This window comes from Pistacia vera, unplaced genomic scaffold (genome assembly GCF_008641045.1).
Source record: "Pistacia vera cultivar Batoury unplaced genomic scaffold, PisVer_v2 Contig438, whole genome shotgun sequence".
Classification (NCBI taxonomy): domain Eukaryota; kingdom Viridiplantae; phylum Streptophyta; class Magnoliopsida; order Sapindales; family Anacardiaceae; genus Pistacia; species Pistacia vera.
In genome coordinates, this window is record NW_022196266.1 from 627,693 (window position 1) to 647,066 (window position 19,374).

General features: G+C 33.8%; 1 protein-coding gene across 2 annotated transcripts in view; it reads right to left on the reverse strand.

The window, feature by feature from the left end:
- LOC116144103 (protein unc-13 homolog) overlaps positions 1-18,037 on the reverse strand; it is a 28,238-nt gene extending 10,201 nt beyond the window's left edge. Inside the window, exons 1-17 of one of the 2 annotated variants that reach the window (XM_031429557.1) lie at positions 17,849-18,037; positions 17,096-17,163; positions 16,544-16,719; positions 16,366-16,430; positions 15,877-16,210; positions 14,254-14,320; positions 13,942-14,095; positions 13,161-13,328; positions 12,923-13,033; positions 8,600-8,809; positions 8,189-8,290; positions 7,860-8,090; positions 6,801-6,875; positions 6,483-6,563; positions 5,889-6,071; positions 5,646-5,801; positions 4,420-4,512 (exon numbers count right to left, since the gene is read on the reverse strand). In XM_031429557.1, the coding sequence (XP_031285417.1) occupies positions 4,420-4,512; positions 5,646-5,801; positions 5,889-6,071; positions 6,483-6,563; positions 6,801-6,875; positions 7,860-8,090; positions 8,189-8,290; positions 8,600-8,809; positions 12,923-13,033; positions 13,161-13,328; positions 13,942-14,095; positions 14,254-14,320; positions 15,877-16,210; positions 16,366-16,430; positions 16,544-16,719; positions 17,096-17,103 (2,214 nt within the window). In that variant the 5' untranslated portion in view covers positions 17,104-17,163; positions 17,849-18,037. The remainder of the gene's footprint in view (positions 1-4,419; positions 4,513-5,645; positions 5,802-5,888; positions 6,072-6,482; positions 6,564-6,800; positions 6,876-7,859; positions 8,091-8,188; positions 8,291-8,599; positions 8,810-12,922; positions 13,034-13,160; positions 13,329-13,941; positions 14,096-14,253; positions 14,321-15,876; positions 16,211-16,365; positions 16,431-16,543; positions 16,720-17,095; positions 17,164-17,848) is intronic. The other variant, XM_031429558.1, reaches the window with a different exon arrangement.
- Positions 18,038-19,374: the final 1,337 nt, after the last annotated feature.

A 19,374-nucleotide genomic window follows, 5' to 3' on the forward strand; every position in this document is an offset into this window, starting at 1 on the left:
CGGAAAGGTAAATGTCGGTGTACTTATCCTATCTCTTCATTTGTTTCTTATGATCACCAATCATCTTCTTCTTGTTCTTTTGTGGCATCACTAGACTCTGTCTCCCTTCCAACAACTGTTCATGAAGCCTTATCTCATCCTGCCTGGCGTGATGCTATGATAGAAGAGATGAATGCTTTAGATGTTAATGGTACTTGGACCTTGATTGACTTACCTACTGGAAAAAGACCTATTGGATGCAAATGGGTGTTTGTTGTTAAAGTAAATCTTGATGGGTCAGTGGCTAGGCTTAAAGCTTGTCTTGTAGCTAAAGGCTATGCTTAAACTTATGGAGTGGATTATTCTGACACTTTTTCCCCTATGGCTAAATTGACTTCTATTCGCTTATTTATCTCTATGACAGCTACTCATTCTTGGCCATTACATCAGTTGGACATAAAAAATGTCTTTTTATATGGTGACCTTCAGGAAGAAATTTATATGGAGCAACCACCTGGGTTTGTTGCTCAGGGGGAGTATGAGAAAGTTTGTCATCTTCGCAAATCGTTGTATGGTTTGAAACAGAGTCCACGTGCTTGGTTTGGAAAGTTCAACCAGGTAGTTGAAAAGTTCGGAATGACAAAGAGCAAGTCTGATCACTTAGTCTTTTACAAACAATCGGCAGTTGATATTATTCTTCTTGTCGTATATGTTGACGACATTATCATCAATGGGAGTCACACTACAGGGATTTCATTACTTAAGTTATTTCTTCACACCCAGTTTCATACAAAAGATTTAGGTGTTGAAGTATTTCTTGGAGGTTAAGGTAACAAGGAGCAAGAAAGGCATCTTCCTCTCTCAAAGGAAATATGTACTTGACTTATTAACTGAGATAGGAAAATTGAGTGCTAAGCCATACAGTACGCCAATGTTTCCTAATTCGCCACTTACCAAAGATGGTAAACTGTTTGAAGATTCTGAGAGGTATAGAAGACTGGTTGGAAAGTTGAACTATCTAACAGTCATTCGTCCTGATATTGCGTACTCTGTTAGTATAGTAAGTCAATTCATGTCTTCTCCTACGGTTGACCATTGGGCAACGTTAGAACAGATTCTATGTTATCTGAAAGGAGCTCTAGGACGTGATATTTTGTACGAAAATCATGGACATAATAATATTGAGTGCTTCTCTGATGCAAATTGGGCGAGTTCCAAGATAGATAGAAGATCTACTATGGGCTACTGTGTTTTTATTGGTGGAAATTTGGTTTCATGGAAAAGTAAAAAGCAAACTGTTGTGTCCCAATCTAGTGCAGAATCAGAATACAGGGCTATGGCCCAGTCTGTGTGTGAAGAAATATGGATATATCAATTTTTGACTCAAGTTGGTCTTATGGCCTCTTTGCCAACGAAATTGTGGTGTGATAACCAAGCCGCTCTTTATATTGCTTCTAATCCCGTATTTCATGAACAAACTAAGCACATTGAAATTGACTGTCATTTCATTCGTGAGAAAATATAGCAAGGCTTAATCTCTACAGGATATGTGAAAACTGGAGAACAACTAGGAGATGTTTTCACTAAAGCTTTGAATGGGGTTTGGATTGATTATATTTGTAACAAAATGGGCATGATTAACATCTATGCTCCATCTTGAGGGGGAGTGTTGTAGATAATCATGCAAAATCTTACAGATATTGCATGATTAAGTGTATAAATCTATAATAGGATATTAGGATTATAATCAATATATATTAGGAACAAATCTGTAAAATAGGAAGTTAGATTATTCATTTCCTAGATTAGATTATTTGTTTCCTAGATTAGTTCTTTATTTTCCTATATATTGATGTATAATTTATCAATACAATATATGAAAATTACAATCAGTTCTCTGTTTGTAGCAGTGACTACCAGATTCCGATGGCCATAATTTTTTTTTTGTGAGCTTAGATAACAATATTAGTATCAAAATGATCATCTTTAAACAATCTATCTATATATAATTATTTTTAGTAATAGATGCACCATTTGGCCAAGATCTGACCGAGAAAGTGTGAGCACATCGTTTTCAATTTAAAATTAAATAGATAGATTGTCAAAGGTCATTTTGATGTACATATTGCTATCATTACAGACTGAAGAATTTTCATCACCAGAATCCGACGGCTGGCAACCACGTTTCGGCTACTAGTTCACCAACTTTTTCGTATAACTATGTTGCTATGTTAATTATAGTTATTACCATAATTATTTTTTATATAATAAAACTTTACATAAGGATATATTAGTAATATATAAAAATAGGAATTTTTTTTTTAGACATCTATTAGGTGACACTAATATCCATTTAGAGTTGAGTGAAAAAAACAAACACAACCTTAGTCTTTTCAATTTAATGATGTTCCAGTGAAGGTGAGCCAGATGTTAGCAGAATCAGGAAGTCCAAACGCAAGAACTACTATATATAAAAACTAGAGTGAGCTTCAAGATCCCAATATTACTAAATAAAATATTCAATATTCCAATTTGACAATTCACAATCTATCATACCATTATAGAACCCTCAAACTGAAGCATGCATCTGATGTAAACAGAAAACAAAAGGAAGAAGAAATAACTAAATATGGTATCCTATCCTCAATAATCCAACTCCAAACACTGTTCAACTCCAGAAATATCCTAAGAACAAGTATGAGAAAAGTCTTAATAAAGAGAATACTTAGAGTTCACGAAAACATTGGATATTTTCTTGAAAACAGATTGTGTTGGATAGTCTGTACTATTATATAATATGAGTGTTCAAGTAGCTTCTTAACAACCATAGTATTTGTCGTTACACAATTAATTAATGACCCTTACCGTACCTAGACTACATTTCAGAAACAAAGACCAACTTTATACTTCAGTTTTCAACTCTTAATTCAATAATAAAACTTTCTCATTCATTTTAACTTGACTCTTCTGACTTTTCGTTAAATAAAGATTTTTACCATGCAACTTATATGCTTTGCATCAACTACACTCAAGACCATCTCAAGCTCTTAAATATTAGTTTTCATAAAATATTCTACTTCAGCAAAGACTGGGACTGTAGTATGTTGTACAATGACACATCCCTACAGTCTCAAACGTGTTGAGAAGTATTGACTTTGTTAAGAAACCAAAAATTCTAAAAGGTTAAGCATTTTAGGAAAATGTCCAAATTAGTTTTTAACCTCTAACTGCCCCTTATGCGCAAAGATGAATTTTGAATTAACAGACTAGTCATGTGGAGTGAAACATGTAGATTCAAAAACACATGCACATTCAAACACAAACCACCTTAGTTTATAAATTACCGGAATGAAAGATCAGAATACAAGACATCGTGGTCAACATAATTCTTATACCATGTCCATAAACTAATCCTAAATGGTTAAGCTCCAACAATAACAGTAAAACTGTAACAGACTCCAAGGGAAATTTATATTTTTTCTTCACTTGTTTGGCTGCCAACAGTAAACGCAACTGTACTGAACTCAACATCCTTTTCCAGAGTACTGACACTAATTCTTACATACAAGTTTATTCATGTCAGTCCACTAGTTGCAAATTAAAAAAGTTAGCATTAGCCAGTAGTATCAGCAGCATCCAGATGTTTATATATGATTGCAATATAAAGTACATACACAAAACCCAACAGAGCATCACACAGAATATTAATTCCAGTATAAGCTAAAATTAGTGTAGTCGTTCACATTAAAGTAGTTCCTCTCACTTCCAGACGGACCAACTGATCCACTCTAGGCAACTGATTCTTCTATAACAATAAATTCCAATGTCTGGGGACAGTAATACTATACTCACAAACCCTTTTCACTAACTTTCTCTCACAAATGCGACGTGTTAGCTCGTAATTAGTCAACTCGCAATGGGTCCCGCCTACCCAATAATGGGTCCTGCCTGACCAAATGCGAACTAACCAATTATAAGCTGCCACGTCAATGTTTGTGAGAGAAAGTTGTGAGAAATGTTTGTCAACCTATCTTTATTCCTGGGGTTGTTTAGTTAATGATACATCACTCATATAAAGAAAAAATAGGCATCATAAACCAATCGAAAAGAGAAGCTCAAAAGTGACAAAGAAAGAAGAAAATTTTCTATTTCATGTGAACATAGCAGAATCACAAGGAAAAACTTTAAATACCTGTGAAAAGTTCGCATGTTCAGATCAAAAACCAAAAACAATATATGATGCCAAAATCAAGTAGGTTTATCACGAGCATACAACCAGAAAAGAAAGAAAAAAGTAGGTGATACATTCATATAACTAGAAAAGCAACAACTGATAAAAAAGGCAATAGCCAGCCCATGACCATATCTAAGGGACAAACAGTGGCTAGTCCAAAAAACAAGTTTTGCGATAAGCAGTAAGAAAGAATCTTAAATATTTACCTCTTGTAGAGTAGCTCGCTCCACCCAACCTAAAATTCTTCCAAGCTGCGAATTAAGCCACCGCATTACTAATGTCCCAGATATAGACTCAATCTGGAGAAAAAAAAAAAAAGAGAGAGAGAGAGAAAAAAGATAACAAGCAAATTTATGAATACAAAGGACCAAATTCTAACTAAGAAAATTTGGAAATAACCAAAGTATCATTGGATAAAGCAATCAATCTGATAAAGTAGGTCAAAGAAATTTAACCATATATCACCTAAGGAGGGTCATTGAAACATATGTTAACACTACAACCATAAATGAGAAACTTAGACAGCCCCAAAATAGCCAAATGGTCGTTTATACCATATATTCAGAAGATTTAGAATTCTAATCACTTCCATCACAAGCCTTTGCAAGCCAAAGATGGTTTTGGAAGACTTGTCATGGAAAGGGAAAAGTAGTGGTGTGGAATACTTCACAGGGAAAAATCAATATATACTATTATTCAGAGAAGAAGATGATAGGTATGTTTAATCTTCTTTTTCCTTTTCAATAGAAACAAGAAACTTTGTTAAAAAAGAGTTACATAGGCTCTTGCCCCCTTAGTTTTCTGTTATAAAACAGATTATACATGCTTGTTAAATTTTCCAAGAAATCTTTCAGTAATCTCTGTCTGCATTATTTTTTGTGACTGAAGCTCCTCCCTTTACACTCCCTCACAACAGATAATAGGCAAAAAGAGACGAGCATCAATTGTGGTCACCTAACATAGAATTATGGGGTCTAAATGATTCCCTAACATTGGGTATTCCACTGCACTAAGAATGCTACAATATGTGGAAATCTGAAATCTGGGTATCAGTGTAGAAAGAAGAAAGATTAAAAAAAGATCCATCTTTGACTTTCAATCCACATGCATGGATAAGATACATGTTCCTTAGCCATATTCAGAATTTGGACCTGTCCAAGGAGCAGATTGATCCAATGCAAAACTGTAAACAAAGCATGGCATCTTCTTTAAAGAGAGAAAAGCATGCAATTCAAAAATCATTGAGTACCTTGTTATACCTAACATACAAACAAAGATGCACAAGAATGTTTTTAACTGTCACTCAAGATTGAACGAACTTCATGCTATATTGCTGTTACTTTATAAGTAAGCATAATTCTATTACATAATTCTATTAGAGGTTGTCTTCATTTTAATTAGACAAGATCAAAATTAAACTGAACTATCTCACCTGGTATGGAACTAATTTTCTACAGTAGACAGCTGCAGTCTCTTCTCCACATGCCGATGTGATAAGTGATATTATATATTGCTCAAGGCTATCGGCAGCCGGAAATACAGATGCAACATCCTCAGTTAAATGTTCAGCACCATCGAGAAAAGGTTTCTAAAGAGGACAAATAAGATCTCATAAATCCAAAGTAACAATCCATGCTGTATGAGGGATCCAAATGAGAGTTACAAATCAGCTTACCAACTTGTGCCCATAAAGCTTGTGAAGAAGCGAAGCAGAAACAATGGTTGCCTGTGGATGCCTCTTAGAAAGAATTGGCATGAACATGGTTGAATCTTTCCTCAGAAGTTTTGTAGTCTCTACCGCAAGCAATGCCAAAGGATGTTCATGTCTTGTGTCTGATTTATCAACAGCCTGCAGAACCTGCACAGAAAAGTGAATATTTGAGAATAGAAAGGATATCAAGTCAACATCAGTATTTTAACCTTGAACATCTCTTTTTGACCTGTCAGCTGTTAATTAGGGAGATTTAGAAATAAATGGGTCTAACATTTTTATGTACTGAATACAATATATAGTGACTGACAAAGAAGCATATTCCAGTATGTCATAGAATTAATGAACTATCAGTACACTTATGAAGAAAACAAGATCCCTGTAGCCAAAAAAGGTCCTCAGACGAAGAACCCCTTCCAAGTAGAATTACAACGATTACATGTCAAACATAATTTACAGCAGAGAAAAATATACTGAAGGGGATCAATTAATAGAATGGCTAATCAATATAGCACATTATAAACCCTAAAATTTGCAACAATCGGATGTAAGACTTACCCTTGCAAATGAATTCTTAATGGACGATGATATATACAGTTCTATTTGATCACGATCTGTGACAGATATAGATTGCATTGCCTGCAGAAAATTTAAACAATGTGACATTCGAAATCATACAGAACATAACATAATTAATTCAGCTCATATAAACATCAATTCCCAAAAGAATAAAAAAAACAGTGTATTCAGCAAATATTTGCTTCTCCAGCAAACAACCCATCAACTTAAAAGATAGAAATCCATAAATAAATATTTTAGACACTATTTATATTAGATAATTTGTCCAGAGAAAAAAAATAATAATGGTGGCTATACCGCTTCAGGTTCTTCCAACAAAAGCCTCCGAGAAAGCATTGCAACTGATACTACATTCTCCATCATCAGTAGCCCCTACAATTATACAGAGAAGTTTTATATACTGAGTGGCAAAACTAGGAAATTTGACCAAAAGGCTAAAGAAACAGTATTCAAATTAGAAAATATACAATTTCCCAAGGTGTTAACTTCAAAATCACAAAGCAGACTTACAAAACCTTTCTACAAAATTTAAATCATAGTTTATCATACAAGAGAAATGATAATGATCTAATTCTTGGGCCACCAAATACAAAAGAGGGTTTTATTACATGAAAAACTATCACATGCCCTTTGTTCATATACTAAGACTCAAAAATAGAGTTCAAAAATAGATGTAATAAATTGTAACAGGCAATTAATATTACAATGTAATCAAATTAAGACCCTTGTAATCTTTTATCTATGATCAGATAAAACAAAAGAGTAGCTTCACAATCCAACTAAATTGGTCAAATTGCTAACTTGACTGAGGTTCAGTAAGTTTGAAAACAAAGTTTAAATTCAGGTCAAAGTGGCTCTGCAAGGTTATCAAGCCAAGTCAAGCTTAAAAGCGAACTTAACCAATTGAGGTTCAAATTCAAGCTTGATAATGAACCACAATATTAAGATCAAACTTAATTGTTTGTAAAATTGCTCAAGTTACAACAAGATTTTATCAAGAGGAACTCAGTTAATTTGCTAAAACTCAGTTCAGTTGCATTGCAACTATAAAACAGAACATTCAACTCACAATTCATAAAGTCATAGTTCTATCAAAAGTTTAAGTTATATAAAAAATAAAAATAAAAAAAGAAAGAACAGGAGTTCAAGTACAGGAGAGATAATTAAATTAAAAGGATTGCATGAGTGGTTGAGTACAAGCAAAATTAGTAGCACATAGATCATTGTCATTTATGTTTAATGACACTACAGATCAACTATAGATGACCATCTATTATTGAACCGAATAAATGTTAAGCCTCAGAAGAGATCAAACTTCAACATAGCTAATTTAATGTTAGAAGAAGTGAATCAAACCTCGGCAAAGTGAACATGATAGTCTCCTAGCTGTTTTTCTGCCCATTTTTGAATAGGCAATAAGAAAGACTGTAAGAAAGTCAAATTCCGAGAACCCTCTTGACCTTCAACTTTAGAATGCAAACTTTTCAAGTGTAACCTCTCTTGTGGGCCCCTTTGTTCTTTTAGTGGTATTTTCTTCAATTGGTCAATGGCATGTTGTAACATTCCTTGCTCACTTGTGCTAGCATACTATAATTACACAACCAAATAGTTAATATATACTAATAGTAATTTTAATGATCACAAGTTACTTTGTCATCAAGAAAAAAGCTCCATGACTGTGATACCTGTCGAAATAACACCCATGCGTAGCATGTGTAATGCATTGTCTCTGTGATCCCCAAAACACGCCATGTTGACTTTAAGAGCTCAAGAATTTCTTCCACTTCCTGGAAATAAAACAATTTGTAGTTGGTCCAAGAAAACTTCTAGCATCTACAATGAATAACCCTTATCACTGTATAAAACTAGTAAGAAACCAATTTGGATGTTACAATATCCTAAAAATTTTAAGTTATTGCATAACAGATAACTTATTGCAATAAGTTTCAGAAAGAATAAATTATTAACTCTGGAAAACTTTCACCCAGAATTCAAGCACAAAATATCAGGCAGAAAGATATTCTAAATTGTTTTGAAACTCAAGTCCTTCTTATTTGGTTTCATATTACCGTGATCTTTTACAAAAATGAGCTTACCTCTGTCAGTTTCCCCTCATCTAAAATGTCAAAGACGCTGAGAAGGAGTTTCTCATAAATTCTAACATTTAAATGATAACCATCTGCCCAGTGGCATACTTCACCAGTTAAGTCACCTCGAGCTGGCCTCTCAGCAAATGGAATGGCAATCTCTCTGAGAGATCTCAGGCATTCTGTGCGCTGGAGTTCACCTGTAGAGGATGGCAGAGACTACTACCAAGGAAAAAGAAAAAAGCACACAAAGATGATAAGAGGCAAGAGTAAAACACAAAGAAAACATTCCAACATTAGTTATAGAAGCATTCCAAAATGCAAATTAACATAACTTTGAATGACAATTAACCAAAGTTGCTAAACTATGAGGAAAACCAATAACATCTTAAGAAATCTGGAAGCATCGATTTAATTCATTAGATTTCGATTAACCATTTAAGGAAAGGTTACTTTGTTAACAAAGATTACTGACAAGAAAATGACAAACAATGTAGAGAGGTGATACAACCATTATAGTGACCAATGGTTACTATAAAGCAACTGTGCTTATATTTATACCAAAGTGAAGCACAAAAATTGAGATAGTATGATGATTAAATGTAATAGCAACAAGCTTATGTTGATAAGAGCAAAATTATTAAGCTTGATGCCACGGATAATGCCACATATAAGAGAAAATAGCAAAAGATGTCCTGAAAGAAAGACCACCAGTGGCATTTTGTTGCAACAAATTTAGCCAGTTTACAAACTCACAAGGTAAAATGGTGAAATAAAAATGACAACTGCTTTCCAGAGGACAAAGAAATTAAAAGTACATAATTTTGGACTTAGAATTACAGGAAAAACATAGAATTCATAAAGCATAAACATCAACAACAACATCGACGTAACAGAAGATTAAGCAACATAGATTCAAATAAATATATTGTGAAAAAACTTTTATGCTATAACCTATATCTAGATCAAAAGTACACTGATATCTATGTTCCTAGTTACTTTTATCAACAGCAGAAGGAAAACCTTGTTTCTTATGAAAAAAAATAGCAATAGATGAAAAACATTAACCGGAATGTTAACAGGAAAAGATGGAAAAAAGAGACCCTCATTAAAAGAAGACTCTTCCCTGATTTAGACTTATTGCATCATTTTGGTAATGTACACTTCTTGGTCCTTTTTGTATAAGCACTCAGGCTTTAGGTCGCGAATAAGAAATACATGATCACATAAGGGATGATTATAAGAAGACATAAAGAGAAAACGTTTGCTTTTCTCTTGTCAGTATATATCCTTTATTTTAGGTTCAAAGTTTTCACAGAAAAAAAAAAAAAAAAGAAAAAAAAGGGAAAAATTCATATCAGAGCTACAGCTCCCATCATAGAAGGTTATGAGGTATTGAGGCCTTTGGATTTAAGGAGTCAACCAGCATAATCTTTATTGTCTTGCAAAGCTGCGAAGCCTCTTTGGTACATTATTTCCCTACAATATTCAGGAACTTTTAGACCTTTAGGTTTTTATATTGGTGCTAGCTGCTGTACCAAGTCAGCATATATTGTGTCTACTGTATTAGTCTAATTAGCACTTGAAATTTTTGTTACATATGGAGCTATCATGTTTGGTTTTATTCTGGTATATCAGTCATGCTTGTGGAATCTTATGATTTGCACCCCTTATGCATCTTTGCATACAATTGCTCTTATTATCTCTCTTACAAGTCAAAAAACATTGCAATTCCATTGACAGGGTTCATCCTTTGGCCAAAACCAGCATCTGATTATCTGAATTATTACTAACAATAAGACTCTGTGGCTAACCAACAGAAGAAACATATAACTTTTGGTCCCATTTCCAATTGACCAAAAAAAAAAAAGAAAAAAAAGAAAAAAAAAACGCATATTTTACACCAATTGATTGGCAGTATCAATGCCCATACCTCTGATTCTTCAATCTTTGCCAGAAGAATACTCAACTCACTCGCTTTGCGCCCTGATTCCCCAAAACCAACTGCAGGGTGATTAATAAGCCCTTCCTCCAACATGTTCAACTGCAGTGACACAAATTAACAAATATATAATTATATAAGAGGTACATATCATCATGTAATTTTACTGAAAACAAATAACTTACAGGACCAATGGAGAAAAAGAAAAGGAATAAGGAACAGGACTTACCTGCCTTTTTTGCCACCGTATATATGTTTTTTTGTCAGAAAATTCTGTGCGTGAAATACAGCATAGCAATTCTAGAGGAATCAACAATGTATCCATTCTTTTTCCAACTTTTCCAGCAAGAGCATTAAGTAGCCCTTGTCTAGTCCTTATGTCCATTCCTTCAGAAATCTGCGTCAATAACCATTTCATGGAAAATGAATCACCAAAATACTTGCAAAAACAAAGAAGCATAGCATAGCGTTACAACTTAAGTAACCATCATGAAAGCATGACCAAGAGAATTTATAAATGCATTCATGGTGTCTCTTATCCAGCAAAACAATCAAAAGTAAAATAATCTCCAGACAAAAATGGGTAAGGACTTTGAGCATAATACATGGATTTGAAGAGAGAAGACAAGAGCTCAAATGAGGACTTTGAGAAAAAAGGTTGCACTATAAAAGCACCTTTTAGGCAAGATAGTTTTCCATCAAGGAAACAGAAAACTTAGAACCTCAAAAGTCCATGAGATTTTATTCTCTACCATGGTTGGTATGTCTTTAAAATGCATCGGAGGAATAAAACCTTCCCCGTGCCCCACTTGAAAAAGAAAAATAAAAAACGATTAATACACAATGTTAAAAATATTCTCTAAAATGTGTTATAATCAATTACAGGAAATAATTCTATAGTCCAAAAAGAATTCAGTGGAAAGAAATATGTAAGGCAAAATACAAAATTTTGCAAGAAAAAATGATTCTGATACACCAAGATTTACTTATAAAAGAATAAGTATTTAAACCTCCATTTGGACACGCATGGTCTCCAACAGAGCAACTAATCCAGGTGCACGTTGGGACTGGTTCACAATACTTTCATTTTTACTACGTCCAAGCTTCCTCATCAACCTAGACTTTTTGTCTTTCCTTTTTTCCTTGGATGGTACAATAAGGCCTCTGTTTAATGAAGGAAGAAGAAAATGCATAAGTTGAAAAGGAGAAGGAAACTGTCAATATACTTTACAAAGCAATGGCAAGAGAAAATGTTATAAAACTTTCTACGAGAAAGAGAGAGGAAACAGATCTTTGAGCCAAAGCAAATAATGGCAGCTTACCCTGCAGCCCCAGCACATGCCAAAAGGACTTCATATGCAGTTTCACGGAGGTCATCATCAGTAATACCTGAAAAGAACAATCATATAATTTTAATTTCCAGTATCACTCAAAGTTCCTATGTGCTACAATTCCAATCATCAAATAAACTGAAGCAACTAACCACAAATATAAACATGGCTTTTGAGCCACAAAAGAACCTTAGAATGAGAATGTATCATGACTAAATGCATCTTTGTATCTCCATTCTTATCATCAACAACATTAAATGTAGATGGCAGTAAATTTAAGCAATTCTGTCACAGTTATAACTTTATTCACTAAGACAATAAAAGGAGCCCTCCAAGAGCTTTCAATCCTTAGTTTAATTGGCATGATATCATTGCTTATTAAATAAATAAATAAATACATGATGTAATGGCATCATCCCAATTGGATATTCATTACATTCCAGTGGGAAATAGTCATTTAAAAGAGGTTCTGTTAATCAACAACAGCCTTCTGTTTAAACAGAAATAAAATTATAAATGCTCTATCAAAGTGGTATGAACACTTTTAGTTCTAAGGGGCACAAGGAAATCTCTGATTGTTTTGAATCCATAGCTGAATTGACAAACGTTTTTGCATTGAACTGTTCAATGTATTCCAATGAGAGGCATTTAAAAAAAGTTAAGAATTCATACTAGTGGACTCTAGAATCATTTACCAATTCTTCAAGTCATTTTTAAGACAAAGTCAAGCAAAATTACAGACACTAATATGATTTTTTTTCCACATTAAGTCACACCATATTTACTTCTTATGATCACAAACAGNTTTGCATACAATTGCTCTTATTATCTCTCTTACAAGTCAAAAAACATTGCAATTCCATTGACAGGGTTCATCCTTTGGCCAAAACCAGCATCTGATTATCTGAATTATTACTAACAATAAGACTCTGTGGCTAACCAACAGAAGAAACATATAACTTTTGGTCCCATTTCCAATTGACCAAAAAAAAAAAAGAAAAAAAAGAAAAAAAAAACGCATATTTTACACCAATTGATTGGCAGTATCAATGCCCATACCTCTGATTCTTCAATCTTTGCCAGAAGAATACTCAACTCACTCGCTTTGCGCCCTGATTCCCCAAAACCAACTGCAGGGTGATTAATAAGCCCTTCCTCCAACATGTTCAACTGCAGTGACACAAATTAACAAATATATAATTATATAAGAGGTACATATCATCATGTAATTTTACTGAAAACAAATAACTTACAGGACCAATGGAGAAAAAGAAAAGGAATAAGGAACAGGACTTACCTGCCTTTTTTGCCACCGTATATATGTTTTTTTGTCAGAAAATTCTGTGCGTGAAATACAGCATAGCAATTCTAGAGGAATCAACAATGTATCCATTCTTTTTCCAACTTTTCCAGCAAGAGCATTAAGTAGCCCTTGTCTAGTCCTTATGTCCATTCCTTCAGAAATCTGCGTCAATAACCATTTCATGGAAAATGAATCACCAAAATACTTGCAAAAACAAAGAAGCATAGCATAGCGTTACAACTTAAGTAACCATCATGAAAGCATGACCAAGAGAATTTATAAATGCATTCATGGTGTCTCTTATCCAGCAAAACAATCAAAAGTAAAATAATCTCCAGACAAAAATGGGTAAGGACTTTGAGCATAATACATGGATTTGAAGAGAGAAGACAAGAGCTCAAATGAGGACTTTGAGAAAAAAGGTTGCACTATAAAAGCACCTTTTAGGCAAGATAGTTTTCCATCAAGGAAACAGAAAACTTAGAACCTCAAAAGTCCATGAGATTTTATTCTCTACCATGGTTGGTATGTCTTTAAAATGCATCGGAGGAATAAAACCTTCCCCGTGCCCCACTTGAAAAAGAAAAATAAAAAACGATTAATACACAATGTTAAAAATATTCTCTAAAATGTGTTATAATCAATTACAGGAAATAATTCTATAGTCCAAAAAGAATTCAGTGGAAAGAAATATGTAAGGCAAAATACAAAATTTTGCAAGAAAAAATGATTCTGATACACCAAGATTTACTTATAAAAGAATAAGTATTTAAACCTCCATTTGGACACGCATGGTCTCCAACAGAGCAACTAATCCAGGTGCACGTTGGGACTGGTTCACAATACTTTCATTTTTACTACGTCCAAGCTTCCTCATCAACCTAGACTTTTTGTCTTTCCTTTTTTCCTTGGATGGTACAATAAGGCCTCTGTTTAATGAAGGAAGAAGAAAATGCATAAGTTGAAAAGGAGAAGGAAACTGTCAATATACTTTACAAAGCAATGGCAAGAGAAAATGTTATAAAACTTTCTACGAGAAAGAGAGAGGAAACAGATCTTTGAGCCAAAGCAAATAATGGCAGCTTACCCTGCAGCCCCAGCACATGCCAAAAGGACTTCATATGCAGTTTCACGGAGGTCATCATCAGTAATACCTGAAAAGAACAATCATATAATTTTAATTTCCAGTATCACTCAAAGTTCCTATGTGCTACAATTCCAATCATCAAATAAACTGAAGCAACTAACCACAAATATAAACATGGCTTTTGAGCCACAAAAGAACCTTAGAATGAGAATGTATCATGACTAAATGCATCTTTGTATCTCCACTCTTATCATCAACAACATTAAATGTAGATGGCAGTAAATTTAAGCAATTCTGTCACAGTTATAACTTTATTCACTAAGACAATAAAAGGAGCCCTCCAAGAGCTTTCAATCCATAGTTTAATTGGCATGATATCATTGCTTATTAAATAAATAAATAAATACATGATGTAATGGCATCATCCCAATTGGATATTCATTACATTCCAGTGGGAAATAGTCATTTAAAAGAGGTTCTGTTAATCAACAACAGCCTTCTGTGTAAACAGAAATAAAATTATAAATGCTCTATCAAAGTGGTATGAACACTTTTAGTTCTAAGGGGCACAAGGAAATCTCTGATTGTTTTGAATCCATAGCTGAATTGACAAACGTTTTTGCATTGAACTGTTCAATGTATTCCAATGAGAGGCATTTAAAAAAAGTTAAGAATTCATACTAGTGGACTCTAGAATCATTTACCAATTCTTCAAGTCATTTTTAAGACAAAGTCAAGCAAAATTACAGACACTAATATGATTTTTTTTCCACATTAAGTCACACCATATTTACTTCTTATGATCACAAACAGCAAACTGGCAAGAAAAAACTAAATATTGAACAAAAATATTTAGAACAGAAAGAGTTAAGAAATAGATAGTTATCTACAGGAAGGAAGGGAAGGGGGGAAAGAGTAGATGTAGTTGTAGGAACTTTCAGTAATAATCACTTAGAACTACTGACTTTCACTCGAGCATTTTCTCTGAATTTCAATGTAAGTATATAGGGGTTTTCTAAAATGGTAAGAAAAGTTTCAACTTCAAATAATACATGACCTTTCTCTTAACTAAAAATAGACATAATCTCTTCCAAGCCAAGAATATCATTATATAGTGTTTGGCAATAGTCAGTATATTAAAACATAGTCTTAATCTACATTGGCCCCTATATCTACTTGGCATTTGACCATGAGATTATTTAGATTATAATAATAAGAATAATAGTAAAACAAATGCTACACCTTTTTAATCATAAAATCAACCCAAAAATTTAAAGCATACTTCCAAACTGACAGAGTAAAATATACAGTTTGTGAAAAGCATGAAATTAAAACATAATAATTGAAGAAGCAGTAGCATATTTCCTTTAGCAGTTTGCACAATAAAGTTGTATTTATTACCTTAGGAGATTGGCTCATTTAAGTCACATACTTATGAATGTAGTATCTACCACATGTCAAGCTTCCAGTTCCATTTATCCATACTTTTACAAGAGAAGACAATGCAAACAACTTATGACCACAACACATGCAAACAAATTAAGCCTTGTATATCCTTTTCTTAAGATTCCCAAGGACCGGAAATAAATAATTTTTACACATGTTTGGTTGAAATGTTAATACCTGTAGCAAAAGAGGGTAGTTTCAACACAAGATCAGCAGCATCATTCGGACGTCGTCTTGAAACCCGAAGACTATTAACTTCCTCAATGTCATCATCGTCCTCAAAATCTTCAATGTCATCAACGGTTAGCTCTTTTTCTTGAGTGGAGTTAAACGACTCTGACCTTGATACAGCTGACACATCAGGTGATGATGCAAAAATCGGAGGTGGAGTTGAAATGGGAATAGAAGGTAGTGTAGAAATAGGTACAGGAGGTGGTGCCCTTTTCGGAGGTGAACCTGAAGATTCAGGATTTGTGACCAAAAAGAACTCATCGGCAGATTCGCCATTGTTCTGAAATAGGCAAAACAACCAAGCTAATAAAGATAATTAAAAAAAAAAAAAAAAAAAAAAGATGAACAATAAGCTAGAGAGATTATACCTGTAAGCAAACATATCATGATATACTGAGATTACAAAATAAACTGTCAGGGCAATTCATAGCTTACCATTTGGGGTAATCCAGTGTGGTCATGAAAATCTCTAATAGCCTCAGAGAGTTCAAGCATTCCACCTACATTAACCAAAACAAAGAAATAGAGAAAGAGAAGGTCTCTCAAAAACCGAATCTACACACCCAAAACTATTACTCAAAAGGAATTAAAACAAGATCTATCATTACATTACCCTTTTTAGCACAACCAAGAACATAATCAACACTGACTTGATCCAAATCCACATCATCTAGTGTAACAGCTCCTGGAGGCATTATAACTTTCTTAATTAAGCTACCAGAAAGTATGAAATCCAGAAGTATATGCCTGTCACGACGGAATCTTTGTAGAAGCTCCAATGCATCTTCCCTAAAAATTTAAACACCCTTGTTTAATCTTTTATAGTAAATTATGTTTGCTAGGGCACACTTTTTTACGCCATTCAAAGTGCTTCCAAACACTTAAAAACGATTTTGATTAATTTTTGTGGTGTTGGGTTCAAGTGTTTGTTGAGATCACAAAACTGCTTATCTGAGAAGCACTTAATGAAGATTTAAATTTCAAAATCACTTAAAAGTACTTTTGAAAAAGCAATTCAGAGGGGTGTTTTCATAAGCAATTTGAAGTTCATTTCTAGAAAGTATTTTTGCACAATGACCTCAAAATTTTTCTTTCTAAAATAATAAGAATGAGATTCTGATACTGCAACTCTAAGACAACACATAATTCATCAAATATTACATACTCTTCCATGGTAACTTCAACGATGAATCAGAACCAAATTCCTCAAACTCCTAATGCTATCTCCACGACCTGAAAAAGATTGAAGAAGTTAAATCCGATTAGTGCTATTGTCAATCTAAAAACAGAAGTAACAGATCGCATTACAGTGCTACAAGTTGCAGCAAAGATTAATAATCTCATTTTCAACTTGTCTTCAGTTCAAGTAACTTCATGAAGCAAAGTGATAATTTCACTTCCAATTTAAGTAACAGATAGAACAAATTAAATCCTTTCATTATCATTGCCAATCTAGAAGTCTTAGTAACAGATCACATAATAATGCTATAAGATGCAACAAAGATTAATTAACTAATTATCAATTACCCTTCGGTTCAAGTAACTTTAAAAAGCAACTTAAGATTTTCAATTTCATTTACGTCAAATTTCTCAGGAACCAAACAGAGGACAAAAGCATAAACGAAAATAAAGAATTAAGTAATCTTTAAACTCAAAGTACCAGATCGCATTACAATGATACGATATGCAATTAACGGTAATCATCTAATTTTCAAATACTCTTCGTAACTTTACAAATCAACTTCAAATTTTCACTTTCATTAAAGTCGATTTTCTCGGGAACCAATCAGAAAATAAAAGCTTAAAACAAATCGATTCAAAATAAAGAAAGAATTAAGTAATGTTTGAAATGGATCAAGAAATATTTGAAAAAAATAATAATAAGAAAGAAGAAGTACTGCAGAGAAAAATATCTTACTTGAATGGAGTCGAAGTTGCAAGAGAAGAATCAATGCGAAGCTAGAGATGGTCAAAGTTTTGAAATGAAAGTAAGAAGAACATTTGATAAGATTTCAAGTGAATGGAAACAGTGCGTTTTGTGGACTGTAGTGCTGGCTTCTCGGAGCGAAAGTTCTGGTTAAGGAGAAACAGGATGTAGCTACCAATCTTGAAGAGAGATGACAGATTCCAACAGTGACCTCGGAGTTAATAATTTCCGTCCCCAATATTTGAAAAAAAATTCACTTTGGTCCAGTAAGATCTGAAAGAACTAGTATAATCCCTGTTCAGTGTTTTGTTAGATAGTTATCGTTAGAAAATTATGGAACGTGCTAGTTCTTTGAAATAAAACGTCTATTATAGCCCTATTTTTCTTGTTAGGAAGAATAAATACATAATAAAAAATTAGACTTTATAGAGATTAATATAATAATAAAACTGGCATAAAATAAAAAGTAAAAATAAAAAAAGAATTTATAAACCATTAAAAATATTTTACAACTAAAATTTAAAAGTAATTTTATGTCTGGGCTGGGGGTTTGGGTGCGATGAGCGGTGAAGGGACAGGACGAGGATTTAGAGTGGTGGTATATAACTAGGCAATAAAGCTATGGACATCAGGGTTTTTGCACCGAAAATGTATACCGACTTACGTATTCTCTTGACTCACACAACAATTCAGACGCGTGATTAAACAATAAATACTTTTCTAGTGGTCGTTCACTTACATGGACTCCTGTCTATATTATATGGACGGGAGTCCATTTACTACGGACAGACATCCCCATTTAAAAGACAGTCGTCCATCAGTAAAATAGAATAAAAAATTTTTATAAAAATTAAGGACGGCCGTTCATAGGTTGTGAACGGCCGTTCCTTCATTTTGAGCGGGCACCCGTAAATACAGGACACCCGTCCATTAAGTTTGGACGGGCGTCCATAAGGAATGGACGCTCATCCAAACTTAATTTGGTTTAAAAAATAAAATAAAAAATTTAGACACCCATCCATAAATTATGAATAGCCGTCCCTTAAGTTTGGACGGGCGTCCGTAACCAAATGGACGTCCGTCCATTATGTATGAACGGCAGTCCACACTTAGGACGGCCATCCCCTAACATAAACAGCAAATGGACAAACTTCTTTTAGTGTTATTTTCTCACCCAGACGATATTCGATTGCCTTTAGACTACGCAACTTAATTCTTTACGGAACACGCTCACCTTCCTCCACTTTTCACTTCAACTGAAATCATATAAAACAGTCCATTCTCCCTTAAGATGCCTATCATGGTGATGAGAGTATACTCACTAGAGCCAATTTCAGCAGCAGCGGCGGCGGTGGCTGCTCCAAGCCATTCCCATTCAGAAAATCATGAAACTTTAGTACCATTACAACTATACCATCTGTCAAAATCTACGTACAAATTTATCTGCCACGTTGGGTAGATAGATATCCTGTTTTTACAGGCGAGACATGTAGGAATTAACGGGGAAGTAAGAAACT